The sequence below is a fragment of the Poromitra crassiceps genome (genome assembly GCF_964638095.1).
Source record: "Poromitra crassiceps genome assembly, chromosome: 13".
Classification (NCBI taxonomy): Eukaryota; Metazoa; Chordata; class Actinopteri; order Beryciformes; family Melamphaidae; genus Poromitra; species Poromitra crassiceps.
Genome location: NC_139644.1, coordinates 43,287,939 through 43,305,896, shown reverse-complemented (window position 1 = coordinate 43,305,896; position 17,958 = coordinate 43,287,939). Strand labels below are relative to the sequence as shown.

At 43.0% G+C, this 17,958-nt stretch overlaps 1 protein-coding gene across 1 annotated transcript; it reads right to left on the bottom strand.

The window, feature by feature from the left end:
• Nucleotides 1-6,985: 6,985 nt before the first annotated feature.
• On the bottom strand, nucleotides 6,986-17,304 carry LOC310788574 (primary amine oxidase, liver isozyme-like; the record flags this gene model as incomplete). The annotated part of the gene is made up of 5 exons (XM_083650106.1): nucleotides 6,986-7,270; nucleotides 7,404-7,536; nucleotides 8,031-8,197; nucleotides 15,250-15,368; nucleotides 15,741-17,304. The coding sequence occupies 5 exons, from the start codon at nucleotides 17,302-17,304 to the stop codon at nucleotides 6,986-6,988; spliced, it is 2,268 nt and encodes a 755-aa protein (XP_083506232.1).
• Between the last annotated feature and the right edge of the window lie 654 nt (nucleotides 17,305-17,958).

Here is a 17,958-nt window from a genome sequence, read left to right as displayed (position 1 = left end):
CTCAAAACAGTTCAGCTGTGCAAACTAAATGAAAGTCCGTGCTCTCAAAACAGTTCAGCTGTGCAAACTAAATGAAAGTCTGTGCTCTCAAAACAGTTCAGCTGTGTAAACTAAATGAAAGTCCATGCTCTCAAAACAGTTCAGCTGTGCAAACTAAATGAAAGTCCGTGCTCTCAAAACAGTTCAGCTGTGCAAACTAAATGAAAGTCCGTGCTCTCAAAACAGTTCAGCTGTGCAAACTAAATGAAAGTCTGTGCTCTCAAAACAGTTCAGCTGTGCAAACTAAATGAAAGTCTGTGCTCTCAAAACAGTTCAGCTGTGCAAACTAAATGAAAGTCCGTGCTCTCAAAACAGTTCAGCTGTGCAAACTAAATGAAAGTCTGTGCTCTCAAAACAGTTCAGCTGTGTAAACTAAATGAAAGTCCATGCTCTCAAAACAGTTCAGCTGTGCAAACTAAATGAAAGTCCGTGCTCTCAAAACAGTTCAGCTGTGCAAACTAAATGAAAGTCTGTGCTCTCAAAACAGTTCAGCTGTGTAAACTAAATGAAAGTCCGTGCTCTCAAAACAGTTCAGCTGTGTAAACTAAATGAAAGTCTGTGCTCTCAAAACAGTTCAGCTGTACAAACTAAATGAAAGTCTGTGCTCTCAAAACAGTTCAGCTGTGCAAACTAAATGAAAGTCTGTGCTCTCAAAACAGTTCAGCTGTACAAACTAAATGAAAGTCCGTGCTCTCAAAACAGTTCAGCTGTGCAAACTAAATGAAAGTCTGTGCTCTCAAAACAGTTCAGCTGTGCAAACTAAATGAAAGTCCGTGCTCTCAAAACAGTTCAGCTGTGCAAACTAAATGAAAGTCTGTGCTCTCAAAACAGTTCAGCTGTGTAAACTAAATGAAAGTCCGTGCTCTCAAAACAGTTCAGCTGTGTAAACTAAATGAAAGTCTGTGCTCTCAAAACAGTTCAGCTGTACAAACTAAATGAAAGTCTGTGCTCTCAAAACAGTTCAGCTGTGCAAACTAAATGAAAGTCTGTGCTCTCAAAACAGTTCAGCTGTACAAACTAAATGAAAGTCCGTGCTCTCAAAACAGTTCAGCTGTGCAAACTAAATGAAAGTCTGTGCTCTCAAAACAGTTCAGCTGTGCAAACTAAATGAAAGTCTGTGCTCTCAAAACAGTTCAGCTGTACAAACTAAATGAAAGTCTGTGCTCTCAAAACAGTTCAGCTGTACAAACTAAATGAAAGTCTGTGCTCTCAAAACAGTTCAGCTGTGCAAACTAAATGAAAGTCCGTGCTCTCAAAACAGTTCAGCTGTACAAACTAAATGAAAGTCCGTGCTCTCAAAACAGTTCAGCTGTACAAACTAAATGAAAGTCCATGCTCTCAAAACAGTTCAGCTGTACAAACTAAATGAAAGTCTGTGCTCTCAAAACAGTTCAGCTGTGCAAACTAAATGAAAGTCCGTGCTCTCAAAACAGTTCAGCTGTACAAACTAAATGAAAGTCCGTGCTCTCAAAACAGTTCAGCTGTACAAACTAAATGAAAGTCTGTGCTCTCAAAACAGTTCAGCTGTGCAAACTAAATGAAAGTCCGTGCTCTCAAAACAGTTCAGCTGTGCAAACTAAATGAAAGTCCGTGCTCTCAAAACAGTTCAGCTGTGTAAACTAAATGAAAGTCCGTGCTCTCAAAACAGTTCAGCTGTGCAAACTAAATGAAAGTCCATGCTCTCAAAACAGTTCAGCTGTACAAACTAAATGAAAGTCCGTGCTCTCAAAACAGTTCAGCTGTGCAAACTAAATGAAAGTCCGTGCTCTCAAAACAGTTCAGCTGTGTAAACTAAATGAAAGTCCGTGCTCTCAAAACAGTTCAGCTGTGTAAACTAAATGAAAGTCCGTGCTCTCAAAACAGTTCAGCTGTGCAAACTAAATGAAAGTCCGTGCTCTCAAAACAGTTCAGCTGTACAAACTAAATGAAAGTCCGTGCTCTCAAAACAGTTCAGCTGTACAAACTAAATGAAAGTCCATGCTCTCAAAACAGTTCAGCTGTACAAACTAAATGAAAGTCCGTGCTCTCAAAACAGTTCAGCTGTGCAAACTAAATGAAAGTCTGTGCTCTCAAAACAGTTCAGCTGTGTAAACTAAATGAAAGTCCATGCTCTCAAAACAGTTCAGCTGTGCAAACTAAATGAAAGTCCATGCTCTCAAAACAGTTCAGCTGTACAAACTAAATGAAAGTCCGTGCTCTCAAAACAGTTCAGCTGTGCAAACTAAATGAAAGTCCGTGCTCTCAAAACAGTTCAGCTGTACAAACTAAATGAAAGTCCGTGCTCTCAAAACAGTTCAGCTGTGCAAACTAAATGAAAGTCCGTGCTCTCAAAACAGTTCAGCTGTGTAAACTAAATGAAAGTCCATGCTCTCAAAACAGTTCAGCTGTACAAACTAAATGAAAGTCCATGCTCTCAAAACAGTTCAGCTGTACAAACTAAATGAAAGTCCGTGCTCTCAAAACAGTTCAGCTGTGCAAACTAAATGAAAGTCCATGCTCTCAAAACAGTTCAGCTGTGCAAACTAAATGAAAGTCCATGCTCTCAAAACAGTTCAGCTGTACAAACTAAATGAAAGTCTGTGCTCTCAAAACAGTTCAGCTGTTTTGATCTTTTTGCAGTCAGAGTCTGATGCATTTTTGCCAGGTAGCTGCTGCCAGCCTAAATCTGGCTCTGTCTGACTGAGGCCATGTTTAGGTCCCACTGATGAACGCACAATGTCTATGACAGTGACATCATTATGTCCCCCCCATGGGGCTGAAACCCGAGTAAGTGAAATAATCTGTCTAAACAATTGTTGGAGAAATTACTTGCACAAAGTAGATGTCCTAATCGACTTGCCAAACTATAGTTTGTGAACATGAAATAATGTGTTGTGGCTAAAAAATGAGTTATAATGACTTCAACCTAAGTGCATGCAAACCAGTACCAAGAATTTAAGGAGCTGGCAAACACAAATAATCCCTTTTTATTTATCAAACAGTGACATGTTCCAGAATTTCCTGCAGCTCTTTAATAAAAAGAAACTTAAATCTTTTCAGTCACACTGACTTTTTCATTTGTACTGGAAGAGGCGACTGTAAAGATGAGGTGTATGTGTTTTGTACTGGAAGAGGTGACTGTAAAGATGAGGTGTATGTGTTTTGTACTGGAAGAGGTGACTCTAAAGATGAGGTGTAGCCTATGTGTTTTGTACTGGAAGAGGTGACTGTAAAGATGAGGTGTATGTGTTTTGTACTGGAAGAGGTGACTGTAAAGATGAGGTGTATGTGTTTTGTACTGGAAGAGGTGACTGTAAAGATGAGGTGTATGTGTTTTGTACTGGAAGAGGTGACTGTAAAGATGAGGTGTATGTGTTTTGTACTGGAAGAGGTGACTGTAAAGATGAGGTGTATGTGTTTTGTACTGGAAGAGGTGACTGTAAAGATGAGGTGTATGTGTTTTGTACTGGAAGAGGTGACTGTAAAGATGAGGGGTATGTGTTTTGTACTGGAAGAGGTGACTGTAAAGATGAGGTGTATGTGTTTTGTACTGGAAGAGGTGACTGTAAAGATGGGGTGTATGTGTTTTGTACTGGAAGAGGTGACTGTAAAGATGGGGTGTATGTGTTTTGTACTGGAAGAGGTGACTGTAAAGATGGGGTGTATGTGTTTTGTCCTGGAAGAGGTGACTGTAAAGATGGGGTGTATGTGTTTTGTAGTGGAAGAGGTGACTGTAAAGATGAGGTGTATGTGTTTTGTACTGGAAGAGGTGACTGTAAAGATGAGGTGTAGCCTATGTGTTTTGTACTGGAAGAGGTGACTGTAAAGATGGGGTGTATGTGTTTTGTACTGGAAGAGGTGACTGTAAAGATGAGGTGTATGTGTTTTGTACTGGAAGAGGTGACTGTAAAGATGGGGTGTATGTGTTTTGTACTGGAAGAGGTGACTGTAAAGATGAGGTGTATGTGTTTTGTACTGGAAGAGGTGACTGTAAAGATGAGGTGTATGTGTTTTGTACTGGAAGAGGTGACTGTAAAGATGGGGTGTATGTGTTTTGTACTGGAAGAGGTGACTGTAAAGATGAGGTGTATGTGTTTTGTACTGGAAGAGGTGACTGTAAAGATGAGGTGTATGTGTTTTGTACTGGAAGAGGTGACTGTAAAGATGGGGTGTATGTGTTTTGTACTGGAAGAGGTGACTGTAAAGATGGGGTGTATGTGTTTTGTACTGGAAGAGGTGACTGTAAAGATGGGGTGTATGTGTTTTGTACTGGAAGAGGTGACTGTAAAGATGAGGTGTATGTGTTTTGTACTGGAAGAGGTGACTGTAAAGATGGGGTGTATGTGTTTTGTACTGGAAGAGGTGACTGTAAAGATGAGGTGTATGTGTTTTGTACTGGAAGAGGTGACTGTAAAGATGAGGTGTATGTGTTTTGTACTGGAAGAGGTGACTGTAAAGATGAGGTGTATGTGTTTTGTACTGGAAGAGGTGACTGTAAAGATGAGGTGTATGTGTTTTGTACTGGAAGAGGTGACTGTAAAGATGAGGTGTATGTGTTTTGTACTGGAAGAGGTGAATGTAAAGATGGGGTGTATGTGTTTTGTACTGGAAGAGGTGACTGTAAAGATGGGGTGTATGTGTTTTGTACTGGAAGAGGTGACTGTAAAGATGAGGTGTATGTGTTTTGTACTGGAAGAGGTGACTGTAAAGATGGGGTGTATGTGTTTTGTACTGGAAGAGGTGACTGTAAAGATGGGGTGTATGTGTTTTGTACTGGAAGAGGTGACTGTAAAGATGAGGTGTATGTGTTTTGTACTGGAAGAGGTGACTGTAAAGATGGGGTGTATGTGTTTTGTACTGGAAGAGGTGACTGTAAAGATGGGGTGTATGTGTTTTGTACTGGAAGAGGTGACTGTAAAGATGGGGTGTATGTGTTTTGTACTGGAAGAGGTGACTGTAAAGATGAGGTGTATGTGTTTTGTACTGGAAGAGGTGACTGTAAAGATGGGGTGTATGTGTTTTGTACTGGAAGAGGTGACTGTAAAGATGGGGTGTATGTGTTTTGTACTGGAAGAGGTGACTGTAAAGATGAGGTGTATGTGTTTTGTACTGGAAGAGGTGACTGTAAAGATGGGGTGTATGTGTTTTGTACTGGAAGAGGTGACTGTAAAGATGGGGTGTATGTGTTTTGTACTGGAAGAGGTGACTGTAAAGATTGTTTTGCTCCTTTGCTGCCAAATGCAGGAAGTCTGGTGTTTGTTTTTTCTTTCATCTTGGGCTGAATGAACAGGAAGTGTTGTCAAAATGGTTCTGGGAAAAAGTGCCGCATGCTTGAGAGTAGTCCACAAATAACAAAAGCTTAAATAATATGTTTTAAATGACCAACATCTAAGTTTGATCTCTGGGTTTTGTATTTGAAGTGAGACGATATTGGAACACATTTTAGTTTTACTGGATTCCATCGGCGTTATCATCCAGACCTCGTATTCTACATTGTCAGAAAAGCGACACGCAAACACACATCTGCAAAAAGGAAGCACATTTGCTCCTTGATGTGTGTTTTTGAAGTTGACACAATGGGATACAATAGGATTACTAAACAACAAACTTTCAGTTCAACTAAGGGAAAGAAAAACACCTGTTTTTAACTCATTTAAAGGCAGCAGACAGTGAAATAGCCGTGGAATGACCCTCTACATTTATCAGAAATGTTTTACTGGGAAGCGGTTGTGTAATAGCGTGAAAACATCTGGAACTTGTCAGCAAAGTGGCCCGTGGGAGCTGATCTGCCCTGTGGGCCGGTGGGATCATTTAGAAGGGGCCACACATTCACATAAACATGCCGACGATCATCGCCATATACAGCTATTGGTTGGTTACAAGGTAACCCAGGTTTCCTGAGTGGAGACTTTTCTCCACTCACAAACTTCATTTGTGTTGAGATGACCTGATTCATGCAGTGCAGCTCTCGTGGATAACTCTGTAAGATACATAATGACACCACCTGTGTGACTGTGCTGATTGGCCTGAGGCCATAAAGCCACCGCGCAGCCGCGGCCGCTTGGTTAATCTGATTGGAAGCATGTTACAGAGCAGCTCTTGGTGGAGAAATGTAATTGTCGATTCCAGAGCCTGGTATTATAGGGTGGGGGCGTGTCATGCAGCTCTCTGCATGACACACCCACATTTTCTTTCTGTGGTGTGACAAACTCAAAACACATGTGCTTGGTTTCCAGGGACTTTAAAGGAACACTCTGCCCATTTTCAACCAGCTTTGTATCATTAGAACATCAGTAGTATATCAGAAAACTGTAAACGGTTTTGAAGTCTGTCATTTAATTTGACAGTTATTGAGTGTTAAAGTGTGGACCAGTGACATCACTGGTCCACACTAACTCAAATTAATAACTCATTAACTCAAATCAACTCTCAATAACTGTCAAACTAGATGAATGATGAATAGTTTGACAGTTATTGAGAGTTGATTTGAGTTAATGAGTTATTAATTTGAGTAGCCAGCCGCTTCTTTTCACCTGACAGGGGAAGCTTCACCGGTAGAACATGGCACGTGGGAGGATCACGCTATTCCAACAAGTTCCCCTCCCTCCGAACAGGCGCCCTAACGACCAGAGGAGGCACCACATCAGCGACCAGGATATTGCATGTTTTGATGTGGGGTTCCTACATGCAAACTCCACAGAGAAAGGCCCTTTTGACGACCCCACCCGGGCGGTGGGCACTCGAGGACATGCGGACGGGCACGCACTCCTTCAGCGCTCACAGCATCCCGGGTGGGAATCGAACCCAGGACCTTCTAGCTGTGAGGCGACAGCGCTTACCACTGTGCCACCGTGCCCCTACATCGATACATTTATAAGACAATTTGTGTGATATATAAATATAGTTGTCATTTAAAAAATCATGATTATAATTACTGCATAACTGCATAAAAGTATACAATCCATTCTCATGGCTCCCTGCTTGTGACTCCATCAAAGCCGTTGTAGGTGAAGGGTTGGAGCACGGGGCTGCAGGTCTCTTGAGCAAGGCAGGCCATCCTGTTGTTGTGGCAGCTCTGCTCGCTGCCCGGGGCAATGTACACGCTGTCAGGAGAGTGGACGGACGGGTCCTCGTCAAAGTAGTTGTGGGGCCTCAGGATGACTCCGCCCCCGTTGCCCACGGTTACCGTGTTGGGGATGTCCTCGGCGTGCGGGATGTGGAGGAAGCCGGTGGTCACCCAGGCAACCAGGTCCTGAGGATGGCAAAAGGAAAAGGCGGGATAAGCTCAGGAGCGTGGACTACATTTGCTTTTAAGATTGTAGGCAACACGCACGCGCGCGCACACACACACACACACACACACACACACACACACACACACTCACCTCGTTCTCGATGCTCTCATTGTCTTCAATGTATTTGCTAAAGTCGACAGCTGGAGTCCACATGTCGTTTTGATTGTACAGACTTCCACTGACCTGCTCTGAGTCTTTATGCTTAGTGATGGCCACCTTATATCTAGAGAGAGAGAGAGAGAGGGGGGGATGGGTGAAGGACCTGATAAGGACAAAGTTTGATGTGGCTGAAAACATTAAAGTTAGTTTTTTTCCATAATTCCTTTCAAAAAGTGAAACTTTCATAGATTATAGATTCATTACACACAAAGTGAAATATTTCTATCGTTTATTTCTTTCATTTTTCATCATTTTGGCCTACAGCTGCAGAAAACCCCCAACACAATATTTCAAGAAATTAGAATAGTGTGAAGAAAATCAGCAGTTACTTCTCAGTTATGACTGACTCCAGCCTCAGTCCACTCCCTCTGAATCTCCGCCAAATTTTTTAATAATCTTTGTTTGACAATCCGCTGAAGCCCACGGTCATCCATGGTATTTCCATGATATTAATTTTTTTTGGAAAGGATCTGTAAATGTCCAGCATGATATGTGCCACCATACAATCTGGCCCCATGGACTCGTTCCACACCCTCACAGGGTGCCTTAACTGCTCACCTGGCCCAGGACATGGCCCTCTCCTCAGGCTGGCTCTCGGGGAGGTGGTCCCCGGTGTAGCTGAAGACCTGGAGCCGGTAGGAGCGCTGGTGGCCCCAGCGGTTGGTCTGGTTGCTGGCGATGTGGAGGTAGCGCGGAGTTTTGGTGTCATAACGCAGAGCTGCCTCCTGTACCAAACACAATAGAAGAGGCATGTTAGGGGCATTTCCTCTACTTGACAACAAGGATGGAAGTAACATAATTGACACTTGCTATCTGTGATGGAGATGGTTATGTAAATTAGGTGCTTTAAAGGGAACTTTCTTACTAGGGTGTTTTCTTTTTTACTTTTAAATGCAAAATACATATTGTGGACACAAATTATGTGAACATTATTTTCGGACACCACAATCTGAAATACTGTATACAAGCTGTTTGTCACGTGGGAAAAAAAGAGCCAATAGTTAAAGTCGAGCTGAACCCAAAAATGACTTTTCTTTTCTTATAGTTCAAATACCTGGGTATGCAGTGCACCTATTTAATAATGTATGCCAAAAAAATCACAAAAATCTAATTTATTTAGTTTTTCACACTTTTTCACATCAAAAGTTAGTTTTTTTCAAGATTTCATTGATAACAGCAATCTACAGTTTGCTGACGTCACCTAGTACTAACAAATTTCTACGCCATTTCAACCAATCATATCACGACATGCAGCTGTCAATCAAATCTTCATTTCAGGATAATTTTCTCTTCCAAATGAAGTAGAAAATGGCGTCTAGTGCCTGTCATCTGGCAGAATTCCTCTCCCATAAACTAACTACTAACTTGGCCAATTGTATGAAACATGAACAAAAAACAAAAACTATAATCTCTAAGAATGCAAAGAAATGTAACTGGCTCATTAAAATGCGCATTCCAGGAATATCGTATTTACAGAAATAGCGTGAATGGCGCACGCTTGAGAGCGTGGTAGTCAGGGGTCGCCCCTCGGATATTCCAGGCGGGCGGGCAGCACCCATGCATCGGATTGTCCACTCGCTCCGCACGAACCAGCTGGCTGCCTGGTACTCTGCGGATCCCACTCGCGTAGCACGACAACAGGCTGAATCCCACTGGATTTGGGGGTGGAACACGCCATGATTGACCAATGCCAAAGCCAGTCGACAGAATTGTCAAATCAAATCATCGACACCGTATATGGTCCGCCTCTCAATTCGTTTTCAGTCTCCGACGCTCGCGCTAGTGCATTCCGTTCCAGTTCACGTCGACGTTAAGTTTAGGTAGCTAAAACTTAGGCAGTTGAAACAGTTGGTTACGTTGTAACCGCGGTTCCCATGAGTGGAGAGAGACTATCTCTCCACCCTTCTAATTCTATGTAGTTATGGGACTGTCACCGCATTGGAGCTGGTGTGGTTTTGTTTACTCTCTGACACCTTTGGTTTGGTGGCCATGCACTGATTAGCCCGAGGCTATAGGCGGTTTTAACTTGACAACATAAACATTCTAAATGGACCCTAGCTTACTTCCTGTCGGCTAACAGGAAGTAAGCTAGGTTTAAAGTTAAGCAATAAGCCCCAAGAGGCCATGTAAACCCCTCTTAGCAGGTGTAAAATACCTGTGAACCACAGCAAACCACTGCAGAAAATCGGCTATAAAGGTACCATGCATGCGTGGCCTCTCCAGCTATAAAGGTACCATGCATGTGTGGCCTCTCTGGCTATAAAGGTACCAAGCATGTGTGGCCTCTCTAACTATAAAGGTACCATGCATGCATAGCCTCTCTGGCTATAAAGGTACCAAGCATGTGTGGCCTCTCTAACTATAAAGGTACCATGCATGTGTGGCCTCTCCAGCTTTTAAAGGTACCATGCATGCGTGGCCTCTCCAGCTATAAAGGTACCATGCATGTGTGGCCTCTCCAGCTATAAAGGTACCAAGCATGTGTGGCCTCTCTGGCTATAAAGGTACCATGCATGCATAGCCTCTCTGGCTATAAAGGTACCATGCATGTGTGGCCTCTCCAGCTTTTAAAGGTACCATGCATGCGTGGCCTCTCTGGGCTATAAAGGTACCATGCATGTGTGGCCTCTCCAGCTATAAAGGTACCAAGCATGTGTGGCCTCTCTAACTATAAAGGTACCATGCATGCGTGGCCTCTCCAGCTATAAAGGTACCATGCATGTGTAGCCTCTCTGGCTGTAAAGGTACCATGCATGTGTGGCCTCTCCAGCTTTTAAAGGTACCATGCATGCGTGGCCTCTCTGGGCTATAAAGGTACCATGCATGTGTGGCCTCTCCAGCTATAAAGGTACCATGCATGCTTGGCCTCTCTGGCTATAAAGGTACCATGCATGTGTGGCCTCTCCAGCTATAAAGGTACCATGCATGCTTGGCCTCTCTGGCTATAAAGGTACCATGCATGTGTGGCCTCTCCAGCTATAAAGGTACCATGCATGCTTGGCCTCTCTGGCTATAAAGGTACCATGCATGTGTGGCCTCTCCAGCTATAAAGGTACCATGCATGCTTGGCCTCTCTGGCTATAAAGGTACCATGCATGTGTGGCCTCTCCAGCTATAAAGGTACCATGCATGCTTGGCCTCTCTGGCTATAAAGGTACCATGCATGTGTGGCCTCTCTGGCTATAAAGGTACCATGCATGCGTAGCCTCTCTGGCTATAAAGGTACCATGCATGTGTGGCCTCTCCAGCTTTTAAAGGTACCATGCATGCGTGGCCTCTCTGGGCTATAAAGGTACCATGCATGTGTGGCCTCTCTATCTATAAAGATACCAAGCATGTGTGGCCTCTCTATCTATAAAGGTACCATGCATGCGTAGCCTCTCTGGCTATAAAGGTACCATGCATGTGTGGCCTCTCCAGCTATAAAGGTACCATGCATGCTTGGCCTCTCTGGCTATAAAGGTACCATGCATGCTTGGCCTCTCCAGCTATAAAGGTACCATGCATGCTTGGCCTCTCTGGCTATAAAGGTACCATGCATGTGTGGCCTCTCTGGCTATAAAGGTACCATGCATGTGTGGCCTCTCTGGCTATAAAGGTACCATGCATGCTTGGCCTCTCCAGCTATAAAGGTACCATGCATGTGTGGCCTCTCTGGCTATAAAGGTACCATGCATGTGTGGCCTCTCTGGCTATAAAGGTACCATGCATGTGTGGCCTCTCTGGCTATAAAGGTACCATGCATGTGTGGCCTCTCTGGCTATAAAGGTACCATGCATGTGTGGCCTCTCTGGCTATAAAGGTACCATGCATGCGTGGCCTCTCCAGCTACAAAGGTACCATGCATGTGTGGCCTCTCCAGCTATAAAGGTACCATGCATGTGTGGCCTCTCCAGCTATAAAGGTACCATGCATGTGTGGCCTCTCCAGCTATAAAGGTACCATGCATGCGTGGCCTGTCTGGCTATAAAGGTATCATGCATGCGCATAAGATAGCAGTACGGGTTGCAAAATAGCACATCACAGCTCGGGCTGTTTGCGCAGGTAGAGGAAGGCATACGATAGGGCCCATATAGTCTTGACAGGAGAGAGAACAATGGTTGTCAAGCTACCAACTGCATGTTTCTAGCTGTGTAGAACATAATCCTTTCGTGGTGGGAAAACATATCTTGGGCAGAAATATATCTTATCTGAATATAGGCTGCACAGTTGTTTGCCCAGTGTAGGCTGTAATTAACACGTTCCTACCAGTGTCCTCTACATCAGCGTTTCTCAACTGGTGGGTCGCGACCCAAAGGTGGGTCGCGGGGCCTTTTTGATTGATTTTTTTTTTTTTTTTTTTTCTTTTCATATTTCATTTGAGTTAAATTCAGATTCTTGAAACTGGATTAGCCTGACCAGTTTTACTTGTTTAACAAGCTGAAGCATATGCTCTGCCTGTAATTGAAGAGAAGTCTGCCTTTTCATTTCATATTTAATTTTTGTTCAATTCAGATGATTGAAACTGGATTAGCATGGCCCCAGTTTAATTAAAAGTTATGACCAGTTTAACTAAAAAGCATATAGCCTGCCTGTGATTCAAGAAAAGTCTGCCTTTTTATTTCATATTAGTTAAATTCAGACTATTGAAACTGGATTAGCATGACCTGAGGCCTGTACTACAAAGCCAGTTTAGTGGTTTAGCGAGGTAACTTCAGGTTTAAACCTGGTTTGGCCGTACTACAAAGCAAGTTAACTTCTTACCGACATATATTTCCATAGCAACTTATGCTTCACACTTAACCTGGTCCGTAGCAGGTTAAGTTGCAAGGATAAGATTAGACCTTAAATCCACCGCCCACGAACCAATCGAATCAGCAGTTTGGAAAAATGGCCAACCCCTTTCTGGATGAGTTTCCCGAAGGAGCACGAATTGTAATGTTGAATGAGTAATGGTAATCAATGTTAATGTTAATCAAGGACTAAAGCCTTGCACTTGTTGGCTATTTTAATTAAGCCCTATACCCAGGGATAGCGGAACGCATCTGAACTTGGGGGGGCCGGGGGGCGTGTCGGGGGGGGCGTGTCCCCCCGTCGGGGGGGCGTGTCCCCCCGAATCTCGGCAGCGCCGAAGAAAATTTTATGTTTTTTGGACTTTTATCCATATTTAGAAGAATATTTAATTTTAAATTAACATTAGGATTATACTGTTGTGATGTCATTATTCAGTATCTTCTCCTTTTCTATTATTAGTATTAGTATTAATATTAAATACTGAGTATCTCATGAAAAACTATTAATATTGCATCTTTTGTGTTTAGCTCCGTCTCACAGCAGGCCCGGCTCCAGAACCAAATTACAGAGGGGGCCTGCCCCTAGCTTGGGGGGGCCAAGGGGGGTCCGGGGGGATTCTCCCCCGGAAGAAGATTTTGTACATTTTAAAGTAAAATTCGTCAAACTGGTGCATTTGAGAGCAAAAGGAAGAGGCTAAATCTATGAGGAACTACACACATCTCTAATGTGTTGTGACTTTACAAATAGGCCTAAACAATTAATATTAAATGTATTTACACATTGTGCACAAATTGCATTCATTGTGACAAATTTACAATAGTTAATTAATATCCAGCCAGAATCATTGCAAATGGAGGTTCAAAGTAACAGTTAGCAATAGCATTCAGTTAATCAATGCCTAATGACAGCCAGATTCCGTTTTAAACTTTAAAACAGAAAAACGGAAAAACGTTTTTAGCACACACAAAAAAAAAAAAAAAATTGAATGGGGGGGCCAGTTTAGGGAATGGGGGGCCCGGCCCGGTCAGGCCCCCCTCCAACGCCGGGCCTGTCTCACAGCATTGTAACATTGTAGTGCAGCCAGAAAGGAAAACTACTGTAAACATTTGAACCACATTTCTTGTTTAGAACCTATAGCTAGCAACATCGCCATCTCCTGAAAAACATTAATATTGCACCTTTCTTGTGGCTACATCACAGCATCTACTGAAAAACATTTATAGTGGATCTGACTTGTTTAGTTCACTTTAGATTCACATCACATCTGAAAAACAACCAGTCGAGTGTAATAAGTAAATGAGGTTTAATTGTAAAAAAAAAAAAAAAAAAAAAATCTAATTTTTTTTTTTTTTTTTTTTTTTTTTTTTTTGGGAACTGAAAAGTACCCGGGCCGCGGCCCGGGTGGCCCGGGCGGTTCCGCGATCCCTGCCTATACCACTTTGGAATATGTTTTTATATATTCATTTTTGTGCTCTCAAGTAGCCTAGATACGTTGTTTGATCCCGCTGATCGATTGCAGCTGAATAGTGAGTGGAGAAATATCACTAAACCGGCATAAAAAGGTTACATAAACGTCTCCAAAGCGCACGGTGCCGTGTGCGCAATGGAGCTGAGACTGACGTTGGGTTGGAATTGAAATAGTCATAGCTTACATGCTGGCCTACTACATCTAAGCAATTTAATATGGGATCACCTGCACACAGGCGATCCCATATTAAGATGATTCATATCTAGCCTACTCCTGCATTTTGCAGCTGCAAGTGTTGCTTTTGGCCTGTATGATGTGATTGAACTTCATATTTCCAGCATCATTATATGAAATATGGAGATATGCGACTCTGCTGACAATATATATGTGACCACAAAATAGGCTATTTTTTATAAATGAAATCTATGCCCGCACATACCGTGTCGTTCAGAAGCCTCTTTTAATTTTATTATCATTCTTTTTTTTATTGATAGCCTATAGGAATTATTCAATCAGTGCGACTAAACATGACATCATTATTATTCGTTGAGCCTAAATGGTCTACGGATTTTGGACTGAGACATTAGGCTACACATTGCTTCCACTCGCAGTTTATTGAGAGGGTGAATTCAGCTGCTGTAGGATACGTGGAGGCAGAAACCGTTCTTCAAATAAATGACTGATGTGAATAAAAGTGGTAACTTTAGACAGTCATTCGGGAACAGACTAAAAATATCCAATGCGGATTTTGATTCTGACATAGTAGTCGATGGCTTTGATGAATGAGGAAATAGGCGTGTCTGGCGCTGTAAAAGCTACGGTTCTGAGCTGAGCGGTCCATATTGCATTGTGATTGGCTAGTTGTTAAAAACCACGCCTCTTTTGCGGGCACGAGCTCGTGTGCACGGGCATTTTCATGTGCACGCGCAGTCAACTTGATTAGAAAAACCTGGTTCGAGTTAACGACTGGCAAACGAGGTTCGTAGTACAAGTTAACTACAATCGAGCTGATCTGGTTTAGACAAACCAGATCAAGGGACAGATCCTGGATCTTCTTATCCAACATTCGTAGTACAGGCTACAGGTTAACTTGTTTTATTATTATTATTAACTTGTTTAAAAACATATAGGCATGTAATTCAAGATAAGTCTGCCTTTTATTTCATATTTCATACAGTTCAAATAAGACTTTCTGAGCATGACCAGTTTGACTTGCCTGTAATTCAAGTCTGCCTTATTTCAATTGGTTTTTAGCCCTAGTTGCACTTCTGTTGCACTTTTTTGTTCATTTGAGGTTTATAACAGTGCATGAAGGCATTGTGTATTAAATTAATGCGCTATTTTTTGTGCAATAAATTTGAGTGGTTTAAAAAAAAATCTGAAATTTGGGTCGCGACTTCATGACAAGGAAAATAGTGGGTCCTGAGGCTACACCAGTTGAGAACCACTGCTCTACATGATCTGCAGTACAGCACAAATACCATAAAAAACCCTCAGTGTTACTGTATGATGTTAGTACAGAAGGTAACAGGGCACCTGTTCTGTTTTGAGTTGTTTCTCCACCAGCTGAGGGATCATGGCGGAGCGTTCAGGCATCCAAGGCAGTGATACATTGACAAATTCCATATCTTTGGTCAAGAATACATTCTTCACTCCTAGAGGCAGAAGAGACAAAGTTGACTTTCATGCAGTTTATTGTTCACTAACTATCCTGCAGATTGATCTTTTATTACACCCTACTTCTATATCCTGTCTCAAATATGCATGCTTACACACACACACACACACACACACACACACACACACACACACACACACACACACACACACACACACACACACACACACACTATTCTGACTCAATGTTTTACAATACATAGGTTACAGATCAATGCTATATTTGTGTTCATTGTAGACTGCAAGGTGTGAATCTATTTTCACTTACTGTAACTGCATTTATGAAGTCATAGTCTGTGTCATATGATTTTCTCTGGATTTCTAAAAACGTTAGCAGCAGCTACACTCACCCAAAACATCAAGGTCTACTTTGAAGTGAATAAAGTGGGTGTGGATATTTCCAATGACGTTTTCTGCCACTTGGTGGCCATATGGTAAACTGCCGTTCACATTGAAGGAAGACGTGATGTAGCCGGTGGCGTGGACCTTTGCTTCCACTGAGCCACTCTGGTAGAAGATGAAGTCCCACATGTAGTCATAGTTTCCTATGGCTGTGATGGTCCTGAACACTAAGGCGCTGTTTACTAATCCTCCATAGCTCTGCTCTGAATAGTGTCTCCTTAGAGGACGGCCAGTGTCATGCTCAAAGACACAAATGGAGTTTTTGAGACGACGTGGAATGCCAGTGTCCATAAAGTGAAAAGAGTCAATGTAGACGGCTGAATAAGGGCAGTCGACCCCTCGGACCAGCTCATAGGCAAACCTCCCAATACCCATTGCGGTATCAAGGAACTTGGTAAGCATTAGATGTGGAGTGACGGAACCATAAACCGACATGGCCTCTTGAATGCTGAGCTCATAGATGATCCTCTCCCCTCTAAAACGCACATCAAAAACTCTCATGCCTGTAAATGCGCTCAGACCGAAGGCAAAACCCCAGTCAAGGTAAGCAATGTGGTTGTTCTTCACGCTGAATCGCTGGCCTTGTACATAAAACTGCTGGGGTCCGATGCCCGTGGGTTTCTGCTTGGGTTTGAGTGTGGCGTAATTTGGCACAGGTTTGTAGATGATTTTCCTCACAGTTCCAGCCTCATATTGTTCTTTCAGTTCTTGTAGGCTGTTGAAGTATTGACCATTATAAAGCACTTTAAGCACACGCCAGGATGATGCATTGGTGCTCCGGTCATCAGTTAAGATCTCAAACCCCACTGGGTGGATAAAGAAACCCTCCACATTTCGACAGAGTGTGAGCCACGGCTGTCTGTCACCTGACTTGACCCCTCTGGGCATGCCGTCATAGACAACTGGGTTTGAAATTACATCAGGACCAAAACTCTCATTCAATAGTTTGCTGATTGGTTTACACACATGATGGAGGAATATCATCTTCAATACATGCTCCGCAATATTTGTAGGACGTGCGGTCATAGGGATCTCCATCTTATACCTCTCGAAGGTGACATCTCGGTGATAGGTCGGGTTGGGGAGAGGCCCCACGACATATTCCTTTATGTTGCCCTTAGTACCATGAAAAACCACTGCAGTCGCCTCTCTCACTGGTTTGGGCCCATTGTTGTCCAGATAGAGCAAAACATCTCCTTTCTTTGGCAAGGAGAGGTCAATCAGAAAAAGGTAATCCATTGAAGGAGGTGTAAACGGGTGCACTGATATGTCCATTCCTTGGATCTTGGTCATATAGTCACGCACCTGAAAGAGCTCGTCCACCGAGAGGTCAGCAAAGACGTGGCTGCGCTCGTTGTGCACTGCAGGTGCGATGGGGTTGACAGATTGTGTGGGGCACTTTGGTGTATGCTGGGTACTGAGCCATAGCTGGACACCGTTACCTATCAACGAGGCTATCGCTATGAGAACCAGAAGACCGGTAAGGACCTTGCCAATGATTTTGGAGACCATTTTACTGCAGAGGCATGAGAGTTCTGGTTGAACAGAGATACTGGAGGCTGTTTAAGAACCCTGTGTAAAGGGGCGAGGCCATTGAGTTCAAGGGCTGTTTTTACTGCCAGAGAAGTGTTTCTTGCGATAAGAGTTGAAGCTTGGACCAAACAAGGTATTCAGCCTAGTCGTTTATCCATGAAACTCAAGTTAGTTTCATGAGACCATATAACATTTCACTCTGGAAAAAGAAAGAAATATAGATCACACACACACACACACACACACACACACACACACACACATAGACATCCCAGCAAGCACGGACGGACCCGGACGAATCGAGAGAGCCCAATCGGGGCCAGCTCAAGTCATATCATGACGGGTCAGATCTGGCCCAAGTATCACTATCCAACTAATTTCACTCACCACTGAAATATCCATGAGGATAACTAAATGGTTGCAATCAATCACGTATTTCTCAGCCTGGGCTATTTTTTATCCAAAATCCGAGTGATCAGCACGTGTGGACATCTGCTGATTAACAAACTGTTTATTCGTGGAGGTGGGACTACGAGGAGATGAATTGCGGGGGAATCCTGCAATTGTCTCACTTGCATATCGTGTTGCCAGATTGTTTTGAAAGAGAGAAAATACACTGCGAGGCGTAAATAT